Consider the following 25,700-nt stretch of genomic DNA (forward strand, 5'->3'; position numbering starts at 1 on the left):
CCAGTTTTATCGGTTTTGAACAAGTTTTATTATTTTATCATTATTTCCAGTTTCTCATTCCCCGATTATAATTTTGTTCAATAATAATACTTATGCAACTTCAAATATCTTTGCTGTCGGAGAGGAAGTAATTTTTTATTATCTATTAATTTTGGTAGCATTTTAAAGGTTGGTAGAAAATTTTATAAACAAACAAACATTCGTGATAAGGATTTGCTAAAAAAGTTTGCAATTAGAAATTTTATTTTCCCGAAATCACGTCGTTACTTAATGTTAAGCAATGGCGTTTCGGTTTTTTCCGCAAATGAATAATAACTAATAAAGTACTGGTATGGAAATTTTTATTTTCGTTATTATTCATTTGTAACGAAAAAACCAAACGCCAATACTTACATAATACAATTATTATTATCACCTCATTACTTTCTCTATATTTTCAGCTTTAGATCAGAATGAAAATATTGCGTATTTTACAAAACGGTTTGTATGGAAGTGGTGCTACCCCATTACCCTTAGGAATTTGTGTAGTTGTGTATTTGCTTATAGTAAGTGGCATATTTTCGTTTTTCTAAAGCAAACTTAGTATATTATGTAAAAACCTTTATTAAACGAGGATTCGTTTGAGAATTAACAATATCTTAACTAATAAATTTGTTTGAAGAGTGTTACAACGCTCGAGTAAATAAAACCAGAAAAAATATTTGAAGCTTTAAAAGAATAATTGAAGAAATATATAGTTTTAAAATTCTCTTTTACAGTTGTTCAATGGAATGATGACAACCAATCTTTCTTCTTATTTACCGCAACTTGTCAAGGTAACAGCTTATAGTATTAATTTTTACAAGTAGGGAAATAATGGCAATCATTTCCTAAACTATCTAAACAATTGGAGCTTTTAAAGTGAAAAAAAAAAAAATAAACGTAAAGACTAAAAGTATGAGGAGAACTTATAATCAAAGTTGAAAAATTAAATGATTTTTAAAAACATAAATTATTACTTTTTTAAAAACATTTTTAAAAACATAAATCATTTAAAAATCTTTTAAAAACATTTTTAAAAACATAAAATATTACTTTTTAGTAAACTTTTAATTCTGCTATCAACCGAAGGATTTGATTAAATTTTTTTTTCCTGTCACTGCAAAAAAATAGCAAGTTAGCTGAATTTAGTTACATTATTCTTTTACACATTTTTATATATTTACATATTTATTTTTCCCGGAAAATGTTTAAAGGGTGTAAAAGTAATATGAAATGAATTTCTGTCAGCACCAGACTCCGTATCCTTTATGCCATTACCATCTTACCAGTTCACCCTGAATTTCGCATCTTGCTTGATATTTATCATGGGCTCTCAAAACACACCTGAGACATAATCACTATATATTTCCACTTTTAACTCACTTTGGGTAGTTTTTTGAACTTGTTGTGCATGTTTATCCACGCCATCTTTGGAGCATTTAATACTATGAAAGCAAATGTTAATGAAACATTTTTTTATTTAATTTTTGAAAAAATCTTTTAAAAGTTTTTAAGCGAAGAATATCTGAAATACTCTTCTTTTTTTAAGTTTAGTTTTTTATATATTACAAAATGAAATTAATAGTTTGAAATAGAGCCTCAGCCAGTGGCGGACTGTCCATTAAGCTAATTAGGCTGCAGCCTAAGGGCCCGTGATTTTAGGGGGCCCGTGCACGGACTCCTTGGCCCCATGACAAGGCCGTGCGTCTATCATCTATAATCTGTCAGTCAGATTCAGGCTTTGATCATATGTGATAATCATGGAAACATTATCTTGTTCCTAAGTAAATAAAGCTTGATATACAGTATTATACCGATCTTTTGTGAAGTTGCTAAAATGTCATATCATCATAAGTCAATAGCTCTAAGATGTCGTGAAAGAAAACGTGCAATAGAAGCACACACAGAAGTAATGCCAAAAACTGTTAAACTCGCGAAGATGTTTTGGAAGCAACTGTCAATAACAGTTACAGAACAAATGCCTCTTGACGATCCTCCTGCTAAAATTGCTGCTGTGTCCAAGGCAACATCTCATTCTCAAGATGTTCGAAATGTAGAAAATGATGATGACAACGAAACAGGAAGTAAGTTTGGCATTGACGATAATGGACCAAAGTTTGTTACTTTCAACGCAGTTACTTTCAACGCAAAACTAAGCGTGCTAAGTACTACTCAGTATCTGTGATAGCACACCAGATGCATGCAAGGTTGATCGATTAACTTGCATTGTTAGATATCTACCTGAAGACAGTTGCGTACTCGTTGAGCGTTTCCTCAAGTTTTTTGACATAAGTGGATATACTGCAAATGAAATCTCAATAAGTCTTTTGGCAATTTTAGAAAAAGTGGGTATCGACATTACAAACAGTCGTGGTCAATCATATGATAATTCTAGTAACATATCTGGAACTTACCACGGTGTTCAAGCAATAATAAAGTCACAGAACTCATATGCTGAATACATCCCGTGCTTTGCACACTCATTGAACTTAGCAGGAAATGAAGTAGCAAACTGCATATCATAAGCATCATAGTTCTTTGACATTATTGAGAAACTTTACTCGTTTATGAGTACTTCAACGCATCGCTGGTCTGTGCTTAAGAATAACCTGGACTCAACACCCGTTTTGAAGAGTCTTAGTGAAACCAGATGGTCAGCCAGAGCAGAGGCAGCAAAGGTTTTGTAGTTGGTTTACCATGAAATAAAAAATGCTTTGGAGAATATTAGAGACAATGTCTGTGAAAGAGCAGACACAAGACGGTTTAGTTAAGAAGCTGAATCAGCTTGATTTTAAAATTTTGGCTGAACTCTGTCGACCATTATGGATCGCTTCAGGGATACGTCTACTAGCTATAGATTTGGACCTTAACACAGCTGTTAGTTTGATGCAATCACTAACTGACTACATGAGCAGTTTAAGAAAAGAGTTTGAGTTGTTTGAACGTAAAGGTCAGGAGTTTACTGGTAATAATGCATACAACAAGCTAAGTGCACATAAGCGTATTAGAAGTACTCAAACTACTTTTCATGAAGGCAATAAAGAGGAAGTTAGCTTGTTACCAAGGGAAGATTTTAGAATAAACGTTTTCCTATAAATCATTGACAGCATCTTGGTTGCTATGCAGAAGCGTCCTATTGCGTATTCAGGTGTTCGAGATAAGTTCTCCTTCCTACAAACTAGTTGATCTCTCTGACTCCTGTCTGTGGGAAGCCTCATCAACATATTACTATTTTTTCTGTCAGATTGGTAACTTTTGCACAAGGGGCCCATAATATGTCATTAGCCTAGGGGCCCCAGATTTTTTCAGTTTACCACTGGCCTCAGCATTGGTAAGTGATTCAAAAGAGTACTGATTACTTACCAGAAAAGACATGTACAAGAAAAAATCTGCGGGGATATTTTTAAGGATATTTATTAAGCAATGGTATTTTAATATTGAATGTTATATATGTTTTGAAATACATATATTAACATTCTTAAATTTCACTTACGTTTGTTAAGTTGTGTAAGTGAGAATGTACGCACTTTGCGTTTTACACTCAACATCAGCTTTTGCACCGTCTTCGGCTGGACTTTCTTGGTAGCTCTAATGCATTTATTCTTGAAGTCTTGGATGTTTTTAGCTTCTTTTATATTGAACCTAAGTTTTCCTTTGACAATAGCCCAATATCTTTCGATAGGACGTAATTCGGGACAACTTGGTGGATTTCATTGTTTTTCAACGAAATCTACTTTATGCTCTCTGGTTTTAAGTTGTCCCAGAGTAGCTAAACTGGTTTAAAGTTGTCCCAGAATAGCTAAATGATGCCCGATTAAGCATCATTTAGCTACTCTGGGACAACTTTAAACCAGTTTAAAGTTGTCCCAGAGTAGCTAAATGATGCTTAATCGGGCATCTTAAAAATGGCATTCTTTGATGTATGTTTTGGTTTTTTGCGAATTTTTGCATTCCAATATATTTGTATTTGGAATTCAGTTTCTTGTGAATAATTGCTGAATAATATTGGTGTCTAGAGAAGATTGGAAATATGCAGCACAATAGGTTTCATCTTCAATAATCAAACAAATTTTTTTAGCACATCATTTTTTATAAAACAGCTTTGAACGACGATTTGCAACATTTTCTTGCTTTTCTTCACATCGAGTAACTTTTTTCTTTCTATAAGATTTAGTGCCACAAACTTTCTTCATTCTTTGTATAATGGAACCACTTGTCTTAAATTTATCTGTTTAAGCTCGAACAGAAATCTCAGGATTTCTGTCTAAAGTAGTTTTCACTTTTTTAACAAGATCTCGTCAAACAAAACCTAATACAATGACGTTTTAAAACAATTTGCTATTTAAAATTATGCACGTTTACTGTAAACAACACATTAGAACACGCGCAGATATCAGGGGCGTGTACAGGAATTTTTTTGGGTAAGTCGCAGTTTTAACCCCCCCCCCCCCAAAACGCAGTTTTAACCCCCCCCCCCCCAAAAAAAAAAAAAAAGTTAAATTTTAGCATCCCCCTCCCCCCCCCTTCCTCATTCACAAACGCATATATGAGGTAAGACGGCTTAGCAATCGCCCGATATTTTATCGCACATGATGCTAACCATTATCAAACATCATCGCTTCGCACGCTATCTATTTTTAGAAGAAAATGATGATAACCATAGTCAGCACCAACGCTTAACAATTACACACGACCTATTCTTATATGAAGCAAAAAAAATTGTTGAAAAACTGTCTAAACTTTATGTTTAAGAAATGTTTAATAAATACTCACTAAACAGGGTGTATGTACCAAGGGAAGTCCAAATTTTATTTTTAATGTTTAAAACCCTTTCTTTCTTTTTATATTTTTTAAAATGCAAGTAATTAAAAAGATACACAGCTTTGTATAAAATAGTTGGGGATGTCCATTGATATATTTTAATATATGCTTGTTGTTAATTACAGTCTTCTCCTCCTGATGATAAATATCAATAGAGTTTGACTAAAACTTTACTCAGGGTGTAATTGAAAAGGAAAGTCCGGAATTTGTTCTCTAAGAAATAATTACTTTTATTTTTTTTAAATTAACAAAAGAAAATATTTAAAAAATGAAGTACCTTATAACTTAATAAAAAAAGGTATGTCCATTCAAGTTTCTTATTAATTTGTTTAAGTCAAAAATTAAAACAACCTCCGTTTAAATATATAAATCGTTTTTTTTTTTTTTTAATAAACTTTAGACCGTTCTCGATTTGACAAGCACTATGCGCGAGGTTAGAATTATTTAATTCTATCTCCTATTTTAAAAGTTGGGAGAAAATGAGTTATTAATTTTAGTAAGTAATGATTACTTCTAAAATGCGCTCTATTTTACAAGTTTTTTTCTAATTTGTTTAAGCATAAATTATTTAAAGCATAAGTTATTATTTCTTTAAAAATTAAGACTAAGTTTTTAAATAATTATTACTTTAAGAAAAAAATCAAAAACTTTCTCCCAACATTTAAACTTGGAGATAGAACAAAATAATTCTAACTTGGCGTATAATAAAATACTAAACCGTAAATCTAACTGTTATCCCGGATTAATAACTTCTTACCATCCGTTCGAACAGTTAACCTTGTATAGTTTGCTTAATTATTGCTTTAGTTTATTATAATTATTCGCTCTGTTTGCTTTTATCTACCGACGCATCATATTTACTTAACGAAATATTGAAGTTGTGAAAAAATATGTATATATACATATTTTGGGTATGTCCAGCGACGTAGCAGACATCCCCTAGACACGCCCCTGGATATTTTCTGGTAGATAGTCTCGGTGTCAATTTTCGTTAAAAATGTGCTTTCAACATTAAGCTGAACTACCAAAAAATATTTGTCTTAATTTGAATTTATTACAAAAAACTTTTTCGATATTAAACTAAACTCCAAAAAATTTTAGGCAATAAATATTGATTATCAATAAGAAGAACTCAGTTTGAAAGGAAATCATTCACTTTTAAACAATAGTTTGTTTAATTAATTGGAAATGAAGTTAAAACCTGGTTCGGAAAATACGCTAAATGTTTGTAAAATTATTTAGTGAAATTCTAAACCAGGCTCTTACAAATCCGGAGAAAACGTTACAGTCTAAACTGTTTCGCCAGAGATGGAAACTTGCTTTCGTCCCAATTTTTTGAATGGATGGAATGTAACTTAAAACCAATAATTTAATACTTCTTTTGTGCTATAATGAAAGAACATGAAGAAAAGTTTCCTTTTCTTCCTGTTCTTTTATCATAGCACGAAAGAAGTATTAGATTATTGGTTTTAAGGTACGTTGTTAACATAATAAAAAATCTTGCAGCAAACTTGGTTTCGTTTTCACGTCCAATTACAGTTTGAAACTTACTTTTGTTGCCTTAATAAGATTTTCTTCTAAATGCAATATCTCCTTCAAAAGAATTTGAGGTAATTTCCTTTGAATGGAAGAATATTTCATATGATTCCTTTAATGAAGATGATGATGATGATGATGATGATGATGATGATGATGATGATGATGATGATGATGATGATGATGATGATGATGATGATGATGATGATGATGATGATGATGATGATGATGAGTAGGAGGAGGAGGAGGAGGAGAAGAAGGAGAGGAAAATGCAGCGGACAAAAATAATAAAACTAATGAAGGTAATGAATGTAAAAATTATTTGAAGAGAAATTTAGATTCCTTGTAATTAAATCTATTTGATTATTTTCATACTTTTTGACTCTCAAACCATATGTATTATTCTTTTTTTTAGGAATACAACGTCACTGAAGAAAATGCAGGTAGCATTTCTTTAAAAGAATTAATGCATAAAATGAAACATTAGTGGCACTTGTTTTTTTCATTTCTATAAACAGTGTAGTAATAAAAGGTTTTGATTAGGAAACATTCGAGTAAAAAAAAATCTCTGTTAGCATACTTTAAATACGTATATTTACAATGATGGAAATATTTCAAATATATTTTTAATGTAGTTGCTTCTCAAACACGTATTGCGCTTTAGTTTTAAATTGTGATAAGAAGCTTTCGGTTTTGGTAATGGTTTCGGCTGAAAAATCGGTTATGGCTTTGGTTGCAGTCGGTTACTGAACCGAAGGTACTGTACCATCGGTTTCGGCTAAAACCTTGATTCCGGTCGTTCATTTGTTTTAAACGAAATTATTCTGTGCATTTTTAAACATGGTAAATTTGATAAGTACTTTCTGCAGGTTTTGTAATACCAGACTACATTTTCAATTCCCGGATTCCAGGATTTTGAGATTACATTTACCTAGCTCAATGATCCCAGGATTTATAATACCGGTTCTTGAAAGATATTAGCACAACAATTTAGTCAAATTTTAATAAGGTCAATAAAATGACTCATTCAAATTAGACAAAATATTTTTAGATATGATATAGATATGTAATTATTCCTCTTTACTTTTTAAATAAATTTTAAAAAACAGCGCATCGAAGTTTTCATCACCCAAACAACTTCTTTAACTTGTAAAAAGTTACTGGTAGGTTTAATAGTCATTAAATATTATACTCTTTTTAGAAATTGTTACCACGTGTTCCTCAATTTTCAAATAACTGCATCTTTTTGAATTTTTGCCGAGAGCGACTCATCAAATTTTCATCCTCGAGCGTTATTGAGCTCATTTAAAATAGTGAAAGATTTTTTAACAAAGAAGACAGAGATTCAGATTGATAGAGACTCAGGAGAATCAGCAACAATTTCGAAAGATGCTTCATTTGAAATAAAATTTTAATTTCGTACTCAAAAGCTCTTCTTGTAAATAGACGTATTGAAGTATAATGGCAGTTTCATCTAGTCTCATAGTCTTTTATTAGAGATATTTTCTACCTGAATTCAGCTACAACTTACTATTACAAGATGTCTTTTTTTATTTGCGATCGTCTAAGCATTACTTTCATGTTCCGTACCTTCTTAATCACTGGTTTTCCGTACCTTTTTAAGCTATTTTTTTGGGCATTTCAGCAGGATAATTACTTTAATTCGTAGCCTAAATTGCAACAATATCTTAGTCTCCAATATCGTTACAATTTAGGTTAAAAGTAAAAGCAGTTTGCTCATAAACGGTCGCTAACACACTTAAATCAATAAACAGTGGGCCATAATTAAGATTAATTGGACAAAACTTGCATGTATTTTTTTGTCATTTTAGGTTTTAATGTGATTGGTTAGTATTACAAGTGTGATTGCTAGATAAACATGTTTATTTGTCAAAAAAATTTGTTTTTGCTTAAGTAAATCATTTTGCTCAATCGGTAAATTAGCAGATTACATAATTTTTTTATTTTCATTAGTAGAAAATAGAAATAAGACTAAACTGATTTAATCACAAAAAATGAAAACTGAGTAAAAGGTTGGTTTACATAAAATATTGTATGTACAATATAAGTTTGAACAAAAATAACTACATGAACAACAGTCTATCTATTCAAAGTTATGCAAAATTCATTATGATCTTTTTAAACTAAAGAGGAGTGACTTTCTTTCAAGAGTTGTATAACACCATCTGGAAAGTTTTCTATTTTAGGGTCCTTTTGTAATCGTAATGCACTGATCACAGGATCTGATGACCACATAAAGCGTCGTAAAAAGTCTTCATTTATCTAAAGAGTTGGATAACGGCAGCAGCGAAACATGTGAAACAAAGAGTGAAAACAAAGGAGTAATAATTTGTGATGATGAGCCGTCTGATCAAGTTCCTGTTGCCTCACAATTACCAGTGGTATTGAATATAACACCACAATTACCAATTAAATGCTAAATGAATAGCAATAATAAAACGCGTGTCGAGAATCGCTAAAAACTACTCTAAGCCCTCCATAAAAACCATTTGCAGGGTTGATAATGGTATTATTCCTGATTACGAAAATGTAAAATTTGAAACCCTTTGCATACATCTGAGAAAGAAAATTTTATTTGAAAGTTTTCTCCCACACAGTTGAAAGTAAATGAGAGCATTTAGTTTATTTTGCATTTCTACGTCATTCAAAAGTTCAAAAGTATATAATAAACATAAATTTTTGTTATTTGTACATTCAACAATTAGAAACATAAGGTACCGTGCTTTTAATTGTGTGGCCTTTTTATACAGTGATCTATTCAACATTCTCAAGTATAGAATACTTTCTGAATTCCATGTAGCAAAGTATCCTGAGAATAAACAACAATCATGTTAACAATGCTAATCTTAGCATTATAACGGAATACTCTGTCAATCAAAAGAAAATTAGATAATTTAAATTATTCCTAACAACAAGTTCATAAAGTCCTAATTTCTGGCCAAATAAAAAATAAATTTTCTTTAAAGATTCTTGCTGTATAGTCCACAAGACAAATTTGAAGCTACTTTCCATACTCTGGATGGCAATTGGCCTCTTGTATCTATTCCAATGAATCTTGAAGCCATGGTGAAGTGCTTCATTAACCTGATGACTATATTTCCCAAGCAAGTCTTGACTCTTTTGTGTGAAGTGTTGGATGTGGTAAAACACTGAATGGACTTTTGGAGTAACACTCTGTCAAGAGCCAGATAAGAGACCTGAAATGCTGAGATTTTTTCAATATAGTCTAGCTCCAGTGACATTCCAAAGGTGGCAGACACCACTGCGTCAAATTTTCTCAGGGAAACAACAATCCCAAAATGTTGAAAGCACATTCTTCTGCGAATCTCTGAAGGACATCAACATTTTTGAGAAAATTTCTACACTCATTTCCAGCAAACTGACCTCCATGGAAAGACTGAGGCTTAATGTGAAGACCCTTGTGCAACTCGTTAACTTTAGACCACTCTTCCTTTAATACATTAAACCCATGGCTGACAACACCAAGGAGGAGATGGAGTTCCATTGGTAGAACGAAGTCCAAGGTCAGAGTATTGTCAGGCATAGCTAAAAGAGGCTCATAACTACATTCATAAAATCTTAGGCTCTCTTTAAGTCCTGGCCAATTTCCTGAAATGCTTTGAAGCAACTTCTTTTTGAAGCAACTTCTTTTTGAAGCAAATGTTCGAGTCTTTTAGTCAACTTAACACCAAGTACATGGATGAGAGCTTGAATGGAAGTGCAAGCCACAGACAATATTGACTAGCTTCAAATCACATGACAGAAGGAAATAAACACTCTAAGGAGAAATAAAACCCATAATCAAGTCCGAGCTTCATAATGTGATGAGTGTAGATTTGCCTTTTGAACAGGACATCATTCGAAAACTCTTCTAGGTTTTTGCAGTCCACAACTAATTGCTTCCTTTTCTGTGATTTATCATTCCAGATCTCAATGTTAGTTTGAATGAAATGAAAACATGACAGCCTCTTTACAACCTCAATAAACTTTACTTGAAAGTTGGGTTCAACAACATAGCTATTGGTAACACGATTTTTGGTAGACACCAGTTTCTTCATTGAAGAATTGGACAAGTCACTGCTGGTTTGAATATTTATAAGATCTTCAGCTTCCAGAAATGGTTTCATCACCAAAAAATTTTTTGGCATGTGATGGTCCTAAAATATACAGTCAAAAGTTATGGTTTATTGTAATTGTATGTTAAAAAAATTCAAGCTTAATTAAAAATTCCATGTGGTATTCAAACATTAGCCTAAGTTGCAAATATCATATTCTATCTATTTGACAAATTTTAACTTCTAGCCTGCTGCATTGATAAAAGTTTACTGGTATAAGCTAAATAAAAAATTGATATTTTTTGGATATGTTTGGTTCGCAAATTGATATATAAGTTAAGAAGTGTGTACTTAATGAACAAATATTTAAGTATTTATTTAAGCATTGACTCAATTTCAAATTAGAGGAATCAGTTGGTATCTATTGTCTTTTATTTCATTTAATAAAGCAATTTTCAAGGATACTTTTGCGAAGGTATTTTTAATATAATAAACTAAGAAATATTACTCTTAGTTTAAAGTTAGTACATATCTCAATAGTAGCTTCTGGAGAAATTTTTAGTACCTTTTGTGAGACTCAAGAGGCGGCCACCTCTTCTTTGTGCAAGTTTGACAGTTCCATATGGGCTGCTTCTTTGGCACCAACAACTGAAGCTGCAATTTGCTCCATCACTAGAGAATCCTTTGTAGCCAGTTGTCTCATATTTTACCGAAATGAGAAGTTATTGCAGCTATGTGGAATTCTAAACTTTTTCATACAAAGTATCCAAACTATTTTTCTACAATTTTCATGAGTTCTTTTTGAGTTTGGCATTTTTAAGAACTGTTTCTAAAATTGTGTTTTATACAGGGCTAATTCTAAAGGTAAAGTAACAGGATAATTGCTACTTCCCGGAAAAAATCGTTGTTAATATTAAAGTTATCATAAATTTCAGGAGAGCACATTATATTGAAAGGTTGCTATTTTAGTATTCATGAAACACTTTAGTTACATTTTTTTCTATAAATGCTTTAAAAATGCAAATAAGCTCTAATGATATCATCTTAAACTATTTTTAAACAGAGGAAAAATTTCAAATCAAATTTTCTTTCTTAAACCTATACAGATGATTTCAAATTTTTCATTTTTATAATCAAAAATGACAGTACTACTATCCCTCCGAAGGGTTTTCATGGAGGGTTTAAAAGTAGTTTCTAGCAACTCTCGACGCGTTTGATGATGAATGGGTTCCTCTGAAAGATTAAAAAAATCAATAAGCAAAAGCTTTCGTTAAAACTGGAGTTTAATTTGACAAACAGATGTATGCCTACAGACTTTCTTTAGTCTGTTTACATCTGACATGTATCAAATTATTGAAGATATTTTGTACAAACTTGTACAAAATGTCCCAATCTTTAGTAAATAGTGTTGCCCGAAAAGTTGACGATGGAGAATATTCAAAAAGTCTTTCGCATTTTTTTATAAATGACTGTTATAAAAGGTTGCACTTTATTAGTTGGTATTTGTTAACAATCAAAAAATCAAAGGCCAGTTCTTAGAAAATAGTTAAATGCTGTTGGAACTGTTTTACAGAACTTTGGTATGCTGAGTCAAAATACGAGATCCTTTGTTGTTTTCTCGCAGCGAACACAACGTTTCAGTTCTACATTTTCTCTTCTCCTTAAAATTCCCTTTACAAAAAGTTTTCCTTCAATTTATACTATACAAAGAACCTCAAATATGCTCATAAAATAAACCGCTTAAACTATATTTACAACATATCAAATAAACTACGTCAATCAAATCCGCCGTAAATAGTTTCTTCACGCAATTCAATTACACTCCTCCTTGATCCTTCGGGATCACATTTAATTCAAAGCAACTCTTGCTTTGCGGAACATCACAACAATTGTTTCTTTTGCGGATCCAAATCTCAAATACCGCTTCTGGCAATCCAACTACAACGCCAGTCGCACCCTCTCGTCAGGCTACTCTGCCAAACACGAGAAACGTTTTTAGATCAGCAAAAGAGACATCCATTTGTTCCTCATCTCTCATCTTCTGCTTCGTACACAACTCATGCCACGTAGGCATCCAAAGGAAAAACTCGATAAATAGACATCTTCGATTCTCTTCACATCCTTCTTATCTTCTACTCACAAACAATCGAAGACTAAGTATTACTTCGCAACAAAACTGGAAAGAGCACTGTCAACTCAACGCGTTGCTTCTCTGCAACAACTTTTGTTCGCTGCGACTAAATTGCGGGATCGGATATACCATCGTATTTTTCAAAGATGTTCTAATTATTCGAAGATGGCTCCATCATGTGCCCGGTTAGCTTGTTGTTTTCTCGCAGCGAACACAACGTTTCAGTTCTACATTTTCTCTTCTCCTTAAAATTCCCTTTACAAAAAGTTTTCCTTCAATTTATACTATACAAAGAACCTCAAATATGCTCATAAAATAAACCGCTTAAACTATATTTACAACATATCAAATAAACTACGTCAATCAAATCCGCCGTAAATAGTTTCTTCACGCAATTCAATTACATCCTTCTTGGTTAGTTTTAGTTTTCATCCTATGCAATATGTTAATTTAATGTAAAAATCATGTTTTTAAATCTATTATAACGGTATAGGAATATCTAATAGAATGATATGGTTATAATAAGTATACACAATAAGTGTCCTTTAATACATGTGACTTAGCTTTTGTAAAAGCTGATGGTTATGGTTATTTTCTAAAGCATTTAAAATTATCACTTTAAATGATCATTAAATTAAAAAATCTCTTGTTTTAAATTTGTTTCTAATAAATTAGTCATGCATTTGAGAAATCAAGAGTCAACTGACAAACTATTTTTTTTTGAGTTATTTGTAGATATTTAGTGAAGTTGTTATGAAGTTGCAGTGATATATGACGGTTCTTTTAAATTCCTTATTTGTTTTGATGACTGTCTTGAGTGACACAAATTGTACCTGCCTTTAAATGGCTGAATGTTGAAATCAAGCACTAGATATTTGGTAGACTTAAATTCTTCGTTTCTGCATTGAAATGAGATTAATTACAACTTGCAATGTTAGTACCCTATATCATTACTTAGACATATCTGTTAAAAAAAAATTTAAGAATTTGCTTAGTCATCTAAGTTTAGCTAAATATATAAGTTATTTAAGTCAATAACATAATAAAAATACTTCTATTAGGAAAGTATGCAGGAATCGTTTCATCTTCAATGTCAATAAGCAGAATATTTAGCAGGTATTTAAATATATTATATTCAACTCTTAATAATAATGTTAAACTTGCTTTTCTCTTCACCAATTCCATTTTTCTTAAATATTTTTTAAATATTGACTTGTTTCAGCATAATGTGGGGTTATCTTTGTGACAAATATGGAAAAAAGAAATCTCTGCTCGTGGCTGGATCAACCCTAGCAGCTACAACATTAATGTTTGGGTTTAGCTATAATTACTTGTGGGCAGTATTTTCAAGGTCTTTACAGGGTCTTTGCATGGGTTTGAATTTACTTATTTATGTTTTTTTAGTTAAATGTGACTGCACATTTTTTAAATTAGTTTTTGATATGATATTGTATTAAAAAAATTAAATAAGTGTTAGTGTTCCTAAACTTGACTTTTGAAAGTTAGTAAGAGATGAAGTAACAATAGTATTGTTGCATGATAAATTATTTTTTTTGAATTTTTTGAATTTCTTTTTAGGGCTAATTGTCATCACTAAAGCAATTGTGTCTGATGTTGCAGATAATACAAATCTAGCTGTTGGATTGAGTTTAATATTCTCAGCTAACAATATTGGATATGTTATTGGCCCAAGCATGGCTGGCAAGTCCTTAACTACTAACTTTAGCTTTTTTATTTTAATCTTTATTCTTTTTTTATTTATTTAAATAAAATTGGTTACTTTTTATATATAAGACTTCTAGGATCCTTTCCTAACTTATATAAAAAAAGAGTTTTTAACCTACTAAAAAGTGATTAAAATTTACTTGTAATTTATTTACAGAACAGTAATAAATATTAACAAAATTTTGGTCTTAGAAATATAAACTTTTTTTTAAGCTAAGATTTTATTTAAGTTGTAATTACTTTTTTTTATTTGTTTAAGTTTTAAATACCAATACTGGTATTTATAGAAGGCAAACAGCTACAAGAGCAAACCTGGCAGTGAAATTGCCTCCCTTTCTCTGATAAATTAACACCTTCTCCTATCCCCTCTCTTTCATAAAGTATAAACCAATCGTAACATTTTACTGTTTTTACAGTAACTTTTTTTGTTTATTTTAATCATGTAGGGTTTTAATAAGGATTATCAGGTTCATATATATATATATAAATAAATAATTGTAGGTAGGTAGACAAATCAAGAAGACATTTTAAGTTAAAAATAAATTATAGACTTCATTAAAATTACTTTACTAGTGTGTGTGTGTGTGTGTGTGTGTGTGTGTGTGTGTGTGTGTGTGTGTGTGTGTGTGTGTGTGTGTGTGTGTGTGTGTTTGTGTGTGTGTGTGTGTATATGCATGTATGTATGTATATATGTATGTATGTATGTATGTATGTATGTATGTATGTATGTATGTATGTATGTATGTATGTGTATGTATGTATGTATGTATGTATATGTATTGATAAACACACATGTTTAATGCATTAACCTTTTATTATTTTGTACCTAGGGTTTCTTGTCTTTCCAACCCAAAAATATCCTACAGTTTTCACTAAAGGTGATTTATTTTCCTTAGAGTTCGTATATTTAAAGGATAACCCTAATACATATAGATTCTTTCTCCAATGTGTTGTAATATTATTTTAGGTGGATTTTTTGACACTTTTAAAGTTTTACTCCCCAACTTGATAATTGCATTTGGAATATTTTTATCACTTATTATTGCATTAGTTCTACTTCCACAAAATGACCAGTAAGAATTGAATTTTTTGTCTAAATAATTTTTTGCATGCTGTTGCATCATTGCAAAACTACTCCTATTTGACCAATTATATTTTACCATTTTCTTATGAAAGCAATTTTAAGTTATCATCAGATATAAAGGTCTTTTTTTTCTAAATAAATAAATTTAATAAAAATGTGTATGCATATTAAGTGGGGCTAAATAAAGTAAGAAGTGGGAGGTTGGGCAGTAGTTGCTCCATGAGTTTGCTAGTTATTGAGTAAAGTATTTTGAATCTTGGAAGTCATCTAATGATGTCCCATGGCATCCCAATTTTATGACTGCCAAATAGCCCAGTTGTACATCCGAACTTAAGGATATTATTGATCAACAAAATCAACTAAAAATGATCACCAGCAGAATCGATGTAGAGGCTACAAAGAAACTTTGTTACAACAAAAACACCAAAAACTATTTGACTTCATTGAAAAATATCACAAATGAATCAAAATTTATTAACAAGTTGACTATGTAAATACTTTGACAAAATCTTATGAGGATGACTCAAGAATGGATACAACACACCCAGGTTTCAGTGTTACCTCTGAAAATAAAGTATAAGATATTTATAACAAGCAGCACAAGAAACAAAGAACTAGAACTAACCAATTGTAACTAACCAACTGTAAGAAACTGCAACCAGAACTAACCAGTTGAATGGACTCTATTTTGATGGCCTCGAAATTAAGACATTTGCAAAGACCAGAGTTTAAATTAGAAAAGGTAATAAAAACCATGAATGGATTGTTGTAGAAGAATATGCATCTAGTTAGAGAGCCAAATTCAGATTACCTAGGGCACATGACACCTTTTAATAGAGGACCTGAGAATCTAATAAATCTAATATCTGGGACTTTCTAAAAGGGAATAAGGTAAAAACAGAGGATATAATGGCTACTGAGTATAATGGCACAACTATCAATACTGGCACACACCAAGGTGTAATCCATTTGCTCAAAAAGCACCTTGGTAGACCACTTCTGTTGTTTTGTATTTATTACATGCAAAGTAGTTACCTCTGAGGCATCTGATATTTAAATTTAATAGAGTTACAAGAAGTTTAAAATTGTTTTCTGGACCCATTGAGAGTTTATTTTTGACATGAGAAGAATTGTCCGAGTTGTGGTCTCTTGAGCATGGATGAAAAAGATTTGTGCAAAACATAAAGTGGAAACCGTGTAATATCTTGAAGATCTTATATTGCTAATGCTCCTGCTAATCCTTCTAACAAAATACCAACAAGACTGCTATGAGAACAAAATCAATCAGCTTATTATGAGTCTGACACAATTTCTATGCCACACCTAAGCCACCAAGAAACATATTTGTTTAGAGACTGAGCATCGGCAACAGTTTGCCCTGAAAAATTAGATGAACTTACCCATTCAGGTATTGAATCCAAAAAGAAAACAAAAATGTTTGACAACAAAGCATAATACAGATTTTTATTTACATGTGTACTTGTATTGTACAACTATTTTAAGTAATTAAATTAATAATGCTTAGTTGTAGAAAAAAATGTCAGAAACTTTTAAAATTGCTAAAAATTGTTGATACTTCAAGAGCATTAGAAAACCCAAGACCAAAAAATTTATGCACTCTACTTTTTTCTTTTCATTAACCCTATCATGAGCAACAATCTTCATTATAATCACCCCTGAGTTCATTAACCTCTATGCCATTTATCACTAGACTGTTATTCCTTATGCTTTAAATTAACAGTACGTTCATAGGGTAATTGTCCACCAGTAATTGTCCCAGGGGTTTATGTCTGGGAAGTTATTGTCCATGGAGGCAATCTCCTGGAACCAACTGAAGGTAGTTTTGCAGTGATGTTGTTATGTTTTTATTTGAAGAAGTAAAGTATATAGTTTAGTCTTTGTTTTTAGCTAAAGATTTTTGTTTTTAGCTAAAGATTTTTCATGTTAGAGAAATAATTTAAGTTTTTCATTTTAAGGAAAAAAAATTTAAAAGAAGAAATGGATGTTGTTAGTGAAAATCAATCCACAGAACTCAGCAGTTTGAAGGAAGATTTACATACTAATGATGAGTTGGCATTAATTAATGAGGAAAAAGATGTCCAACAAAAGTCAAATGTTTTTTGTTGTCATTGTCTATCTCAAAAATCAAAATACTACAGATTATTCACGTAAATGTTTGTAATATCAATATATAATTATATTATATGATGATATGTGAATTATCACATGTCAGTATTAACTGACGATATGTATATCATCAGATAATATAAATATATGCATTTTATATATATACATATACACACAGATATATGTTTACATATGCATAATGTTAAGGAATAAAGCTGATTAAGACTGACAAAAGACTCCAAATAGATAATTTATTCAATTAATTAGTAACAAATAATGATATGTTGAACTTCAATATCAAATTTAACCTTGTATATATTCCTATTTTGTGAACCATTAATTGCAGAAAAAAAATTTTCTCATCTCTAATTAAAACTCTAGTTAAAACAAAAGAAGTTAAAATGAAGCTAGCAATCTAGCAAGGAAAAGTAAGGTTTTAACTTGAACTAAACAAGGTAAAGAAATAAGAAAATGTCAAAGAGTCACAATATAATAGAAAAAATACAGTCTCTCTCCAAAATGAAATTCAGAATCATTGAATAGGACAAAGAACTCCTGCAAATATTACAAGTATAGCCCTACCAAGCATAAGGTACAGAATAGGATAGCTAGAAAAAGTTTCAATTGCAACTTCTGCTTGCAGGGCTAGTTAGAAAAGATGCTACTTAATTAGCTATTGATCACAATAAAGAGAGCTCAAGAAAAACTCTTAAAAGTTAACAATTTATCAAAAATAGCAGCTTACTATTGGTTAAGTTTGTTTTCTCCTTTTTAAATTATACACTAATTATAAAATAATTAACATCGTAAATATGTTAACTATTCCATATTTAGTAAAACTTTATTAGATAATTTAAAATGTTTAACATTTTAAAAGTAAATGCAAATACTAGATTCTTGCTGGATAATAAAATGAAAATGCATTACAAAAATTAAAACCAAGTTGGACCAGAAACATGATTAAAAATTATTGTATTCTAAAAACAAATTCAATTAACCATAATCCTTACTTAAACTTATGACTGCACTAAATATTCATCAAATTAATGCTAATTATATAATTAATAACTCTACATCAAATTAATATGTACAAAAATATGTTTGAGCATAAACTGGAATTACTGACTTTTAAAAAAATATTTTGAAATTTACACTAGATATGACACAAGCAACTGCTAACCTTATTGTACCATTTTAAAAATAAAATTTGCTGAATAAACTTGTTTAGCCGCAATGAATTTTATTTGCACACAAGTTTAATATTAGTAGCATTTTATTTTTAAGATTGCAAACACTTTTTGGAAAGTTCAGAAGTTTTAAATTGATCAGCTAATTCATCAGCTAAAATGTTTATCTAATTTCATTACAAATAATAGCATTTAAATATATTGATATTTTTTAAATATCAGAAATGTAAATTTATGTATTCAGAATTATCATATGTTTTGAAATCAACTTAACGAGAAAATGTTGTTTATGACAGCTAACCTCAATTTTTTGTTAATAATTGTAATGTTATCACTGCAGTCAAAAAACAAATTTGGACTTACGCCACTTTCAAAGTAAATCCCTCATTTAAGTTTTTTTTTTTTTTAGAAACAAAAGCTTTTTGCTATCAATTATTTTGTATGGGCTGTATTCTATGACAACAGTTGGTTACGAAGACTTGTTTCCAGTATTTGCTTCAACCTCTGTTCAATACAGTAAGTTTTTGCATTGTAAGTTTGAGGAAAATGAATACCATTCTCTGCAAATACTATAGCAACGATATAAACAGGTTCTCAGGTCAAGATGTTTTTTCTTTTTATCTAAATCAAATCAGTATATGTTCAAACTTTAAGAGACTTAAATTAAGATGGTTTATATTCATTTGTGGTTAGGAATACCTACACTAGGATGAAACAGCTACCAAAAATTAAATTACGTTTTGCCCTTGTATAAAATGTGAAAGAAAAAGAATCTGCTGTTGAAGAACTTATTGGTTTGTTATAAGTTAATCCTCATTTTTGATGTTTTTGTTATTTATCGCATTTTGCAGCAAGCAGAAATTCAGGTAGTTGCTGACACAGAATTTCTTTTTATCATTTGCAATAATAAAATTATAAAATTTGATTAAATTTGAGCTGTTTCACAGCAATTGTTTTTATTTTTGCAGCTGCATGCACATTACACCTCAAAACTGACAATTTTGTTTGTACAAAGTAGTTAATTTATCTTCTTTTTTTTTTAATGCAAATTTTTCTGTATGTTAGATTAAATTTTTCATCATTAGTGACAATGATATCCATCAATTTTTTTAGAATGGTTATCTATATTAAATCAGCTTAAATGAGTATTTAATCAAGTTATATGTGGTTATAAGTGTATTATTATACACAACAGTCACATGTTATAACTTGCGCATCATAGTCATTTCTTACAGATTTTTTTTATAAGTGTCTTAGGTAACAAGAAGTTTTTCAGTGAACTTGTGTGAAATTATTCCAACAGAATTTGAGGTCATACCATGAGCAAATGTCCAGTCTGTTTTGCAATAGTATCAGTTTTAGAGGCACTTTTAAATCTGTATTAAGTAATCTAATGAATTCTCTATATATGCAAATATTCATTTTTTTCAGTTTGGTCCAAATGTTTTCTAATGTATTTAGATGCTTTTTATATTTTCACCCATCTCCTGAGCAGGTTATTACTTGCGAGCGTCATGTAGAATGACAGTATTGCTTTAGGCAGAAAATTTAGATTTTTTGGGTTAAGGAAGAGGCTAGCTTAAATTTACAAACATAAAACACTTAAAAAGTTGTCATTTTTACTCCGAATTCTGATTCTTTAAACTAAAATTTAACAAATGTACTTTCTTTAGGGTGTTCCTTGAAAGTTGCTTTTTGATAAAATATTTATATAGGGCATACTGGATTAGACAAGTCCTAATATAATTTTCGTGTACCTAAATAAAGCTCTAACATATTGTACATAACAGCCACATGTTATAACTTGCACATCATAGCCATTTCTTACAGATTTTGTGTCTTATGTCTTAGACCCAAAAAAAAAGATCAAAATAGAAAACTTAAAAATTCCTTCTTCTCTAAAAAACCTGCACATGAGCATCACATTTAATATTACAATACTGCTTGAGTAAAAAAAATTTATTTAGATGGGTTGGGGATGACAACCTCTGATATTGGTTTGTTGTACTTGGTTACTGGTTTTACAATGATTGTTATACAGTTTTTAGTTATAAATAAGGTACAATATTTAAAAGTACTTTTATAATGTTTATATTTTCTTTTTATTTTACTGTTGATAGATTGTGAGATTTTATTTTCATCTTTTTTTTCTGTTTCTTTTTAACTCACACACAATATGTTAAGACAATATATTATCGCATTAGACCCATTTAAAACCTAATTTATGACGTCGGTATTAAATTTTAAAAATTGAAACTTAAAAGTGCTCTCCGGAACATGTTTAACACTTCGGTTAGTTTTGCATTATGCGGTATATGTAACGGTTAGGTTAGTTTTGCATTGTATTGTGCGGTATGTATATGTAGTAAAACCGTATTTACATATGTATATAATTTAACAATTTTTTTTTTTTAAGTTAGTTAACAAGTTTGGTGCAAAAAGGGTAATTTTTTTTTTTTTTTTTTGAAACAATTTTCAATGTAAATATTATATCATGCTAACAATTCATGAGAAGTTAGTTAGATTTTGGGAGAATATTTTTTCTTAGATGTTCTGCATAACTACACTGCTATTCAGTGCTCTTGTTTTTTTACTACCGACGGATGGAATGATAAAAAATAGGTAAGATATTTGTTTTTTCTTCTCATGTTTAAACAACTTTCTTTTTTTTTATCACGACAAGTAAATATGTTTATAAAATCAAACGGTTGTAATGAAGAAACGACGAGAAATTTTAAATTTATTTAGAAACAGTTTATGGGTAGCATTATGGATTACTCAATGTCTTATGAGGACAATGTACAGCTCGGGGATTTTGTGTGTTAATATGTTCATAAACAACTCGGTTGAGTCTGATTTATTGGGAGTGGCAAACGGGCTTGGTTTGTCTATGGCTTCAGTGGGAAGGTTGGATCAAAATTTCCTTTTCACCGTTACTTATGTTTATACAATGCAATTGATGCAGAAAAAAATTCTTTCGAGTTATTTCACAAAGATCTGCTATTAGATAATCGGGCTTTACCTAATTTTAATTTTCAGTAAACAATAAAATAACATGTTTCTCCTTCTTCTTCTTTCTGTGTAGATCTATTGGCTCATTAATATTTGGTATGTTCTATACGTGGTCAATGTCCAACGTAAAAAACTCAAAGGCTGAAAATAAAAGTGCTACGTTTCCGTTTAACGAATACTTTGCATTTACAGTGGCGAGCAAAATAATAGGTGTGAATAATAAATTTCACTTAAATTGACATTTTACAGTATATTTTATAAAGTGACATCTAGGAACTGATTGCTACACAAACTATGCTTATTTCATTATAACAGAGAGCAGTATATTTCCAATTTCTTACAAATTTATGAGGGGAATACCCTATTTATATATTTAACCTACAAATTTGGTGGAGCAAAATAATAGGTGTGTGCTTATTTTAACCTGTTTGCTGTAAGATTAAAAACATTTTATTATTTTTATTTGTTGTTGATATAAAGGTAAGGTCAATATTTATGCAACTTATATAAAATAATAACATTTCATATTTGTATTGAATTAGAATTAGATATAAAATGGGACGAGGAAAACATTGCACAGCGATAGAAAGAAAACTTATTAGAAATTTAAGAAAACAAGGAAAAACTTACAAGGAAATTTCAGTTACGATGGGATGTTCTCAAAATAAAGTTACAAATGCCTTAAAACCAGAAAAATCACGTGAGACTAGAGGAAGACCACGCAAAACGTGTCAGCGTACGGATGATCACATTACAATTATTTCAAAAAAAGACCCATTCAAGCCAGCAACAAAAATTTTAAATGAAATTAATGAAAATATTAGTGTTTGGACAGTTAGAAGAAGGCTTTTAGAAAGTAAGTTGCCAGCTCGAACTCCGAGGAAAGTACCATTACTTGGTAGAAAGAACATTATGAAAAGAAAAATTTTTGCAAAAATTCATATTGCTTGGCGGGGACCAGATATGACCAAAAAATGGCGTAATATTTTGTGGAGTGATGAAACTAAGATTAATTTATTTAATTCTGATGGAAAACAGTATGTAAGATGACCATCAAAGCAAGAACTTTCACCTCGCTTCACTGCGAAAACAGTGAAACACGGCGGAGGAAATATAATGGTGTGGGGTTGCTTTTCCTGGTACGGTGTGGGGCCACTTTTTTGGATCAAAGATATTATGACCCAATATACATACGTAGACATACTAAATAATGTCATGTTGCCATTTGCCGAAGAAAATATGCCGATAATTTGGCATTTCCAACAGGACTGCGACCCAAAACATACATCCAAAGTTGCGAAAGAGTGGTTTACGACCAATAATGTAAAAGTTTTAGAATGGCCACCTCAGTCACCGGATCTAAATCCTATTGAAAATTTATGGAGCCAGTTAAAACTTAAAATTTCAGGACAAAATCCAAAAAATAGAAATGAACTGTGGATGATGCTCCAGGAGGCTTGGTACAGCATTCCTGTAGAAGTTTGCAGAAAACTAGTGGATTCAATGCCGTCAAGATGCACGGAAGTATTAAAAAATAAAGGGTATGCAACAAAATATTAATAATTTGCAACCCTATTGACCTCCATCTTCATTTTTTATTTTACACCTATTATTTTGCTCGGTGTGGAATTTATTTTTTTTAAATTAAAATATATTATATATATTTAATAACTTAATATTTATTAATTTCTGTTTATTTATGTAATAAAATAAAAGTTCTAATAAAAATTCAAATTTTTATTTTATTTGTTTCAAAGATATTCTCGTATTTGTTAGTTTTTTGGTTCGCACCTATTATTTTGCTCGCCACTGTACGTTGATTGCTTTAAGTGCGATAATTGTTGTAATTGTTACTACGCGTCTTCCGAAGAGTATAAACTCGAAGAAAGTTTGATTTTTTATAACAAAAAAGATAAAATTGACGACGATAAGCTGATGGTTGGTTGGTTAATTCATCAGTTAACAAATCAATCATAGTTGAATGATTGATTCTGAACATTTTATTTATGTTTTTTTTATTTATAATTTTGTTGATAAAGTTTCAGCAAATAAGTTTGATATAAACGTATTTTTCTATTATGATTCTATTTTTCTTGTAAATTTCAAGAGTAATTATGCGTTAGTCAAAGGTCACAGTGTAAAAGATGTCTTTAACCACTTAACGCTAAGAAGCTTGGCGAGCTTAAGCAATAGCCTAACTGTTTACATCTTGGCATTTATTGCATTAGCGTATATGGACCAATAATATATTTTATATATACATACATACATACATACATACATACATACATACATACATACATACATACATACATACATACATACATACATACATACATACATACATATCATTGATATGGACGGGGTTGTGCAAACTAGTTCACACGCATTTTTTGCATTTTGTAAAAAACGCATTTAAAATTTCAAAATACTTTAGAGAATCTGATGATGATTGGGTGCAATCATGAAAATTTTTAAAAAATTAGGAAAATGTTTATTTTCCTATTTCTATTATTGACAATGTTTATTATAGGATTTATAATTTTAAATCTGAATGATTTCAAATTTTGCATCATATACTTTTGATTTTTAAAATAGCTAATTTATTTGCTATCATCTGTTCAATTGTTGTAAAATACAGTACTCGTGAGAGGCAATATGATGGTATTAACAACTCAAAAAGTTTTTAAAAAATTACGTAGCTATACATAAAACAGGCCACACAAAATCCATTTTTATCATTTAATAATTTTTTTAGAAACTACTTAAATATGTACAAACTTACCCATGAGTAGGGTTACTTTGCATAACATTGAAAAGCTTGTAAAAGCATTATGATAAATATGGGCTGTTGTATAGTAGCCTTATTTTTTCTTACTTTTTGAGTTGATAATAATTATATGGCTGGTGTAATTAAAAACAATGGACCAATTTTAGTACAATATTTCGGTTATTAAAGAATTTAACACATTTTTTATTGTTATGATAAACAATAAAAAAAACACACACAAAATTTTTAAGTATTTAATTTAAGTAAAAAGAATTCAAATCTGTTTAAAGATAAAAAATCAAAACTATTTAAGCACATTTGAAGAGCCCCATTATAAAGATTGAAAGTCTAATTTGGGCACTTTGCACAGTTTTCTAGTTTGGTTTTATGTGTTGAAGTTCCTTGATGTGAGACAGAACATCCTTCTACTCGTTGAATACATCTATTATTTCTTCCATATTTTTCTAGTTTTCACAATTGATTTTTATTTCTTTTGATCATCGCACTTTGCTCAGGAAAAAGTTTAGCTTTAAAGCTGAACCTTTTTGTAATTGCAAGGCAACAAATTCCTTTTTTTTTCCTTGTACAAATGTCTAGTTATTTGAGCTAGATTTCTTGTTCTATTTCTTTTTGTATTGTCTAGTTTACTTTCCATCTCTCTGAATACTTTTGAGCTAGAACTGTTGTCATGGTATTTTTTTAAATCTTTTTAAGTTAATTTAAGAAGTTTATTTTATAGTTTTACATTTAGAGGTGGAATTGTATGTTTGCTTTTCTGTTGGTACGTGATAAGAAAATGCTATATGGAATTTAGAAAAAAAAAATTAATTTCAAAAGCTGTATAAAGTTGGGAAAAAGTTAAAAAAGTGAAAGGACCTTTGTATTAAAATAAAAAATAAACTAAACTAAAAATAAATTTTATTTCACTATATCTCTATCATCTCAATGGAAATGACATTTGTCAGATTCTTTTTCAGTATTTATCTTAACACTAAACATGATGGCACATTTCGCAAATCTTCGCTACGATATTGAGTATAAAAGTAAAAACTGATAGGTTCTTGTAGTGTTAAACCAAATCTACTACAATTTACAATAATAGAAAATTACAAAAAATTTAATTTTTTATGTAAAACTTTGATTTGTACGAAAGTCAATTTCACTAAATTTCACTGTTATAGAATTCTTTATATTATCAAGCTAAAATAAT

General features: G+C 30.2%; 1 protein-coding gene across 11 annotated transcripts; it reads left to right on the forward strand.

The window, feature by feature from the left end:
- Nucleotides 1-23,796, forward strand: LOC145184157 (uncharacterized). 11 transcript variants are annotated; one of them, XM_090093247.1, is made up of 17 exons: nucleotides 1-127; nucleotides 441-545; nucleotides 759-815; nucleotides 6,794-6,821; nucleotides 13,647-13,701; nucleotides 13,808-13,959; nucleotides 14,164-14,286; nucleotides 15,141-15,188; nucleotides 15,278-15,383; nucleotides 17,371-17,562; nucleotides 19,118-19,224; nucleotides 20,676-20,767; nucleotides 21,125-21,151; nucleotides 21,257-21,330; nucleotides 21,457-21,615; nucleotides 21,794-21,930; nucleotides 23,478-23,796. In XM_090093247.1, the coding sequence occupies exons 2-17, from the start codon at nucleotides 453-455 to the stop codon at nucleotides 23,612-23,614; spliced, it is 1,587 nt and encodes a 528-aa protein (XP_089949373.1). In that variant the 5' UTR covers nucleotides 1-127; nucleotides 441-452; the 3' UTR covers nucleotides 23,615-23,796. The 11 variants fall into 11 exon arrangements, 9 of the variants coding, with proteins under 9 accessions (XP_089949373.1, XP_089949372.1, XP_089949374.1 ...); XM_090093246.1 differs by having other exon boundaries at nucleotides 30-168; XM_090093248.1 differs by lacking the exon at nucleotides 1-127 and adding an exon at nucleotides 210-329.
- The last annotated feature ends 1,904 nt before the right edge of the window (nucleotides 23,797-25,700 follow it).

This window comes from Hydra viridissima, unplaced genomic scaffold (assembly GCF_058129835.1).
Source record: "Hydra viridissima isolate aposymbiotic clone 2 unplaced genomic scaffold, HvirCarnegie_v1 scaffold_7, whole genome shotgun sequence".
In the NCBI taxonomy this organism is placed as follows: Eukaryota; Metazoa; Cnidaria; class Hydrozoa; order Anthoathecata; family Hydridae; genus Hydra; species Hydra viridissima.

Excerpts from the sequence above, each read along its gene's own strand:
- LOC145184157 (XM_090093247.1), top strand. The coding sequence starts at position 453 with ATGAAAATATTGCGTATTTTACAAAACGGTTTGTATGGAAGTGGTGCT. Across the intron at positions 816-6,793 it reads ATTTACCGCAACTTGTCAAG|GAATACAACGTCACTGAAGA; the intron begins GTAACAGCTTAT and ends TCTTTTTTTTAG. Across the intron at positions 20,768-21,124 it reads AGTTTTTAGTTATAAATAAG|TTAGTTAACAAGTTTGGTGC; the intron begins GTACAATATTTA and ends TTTTTTTTTAAG.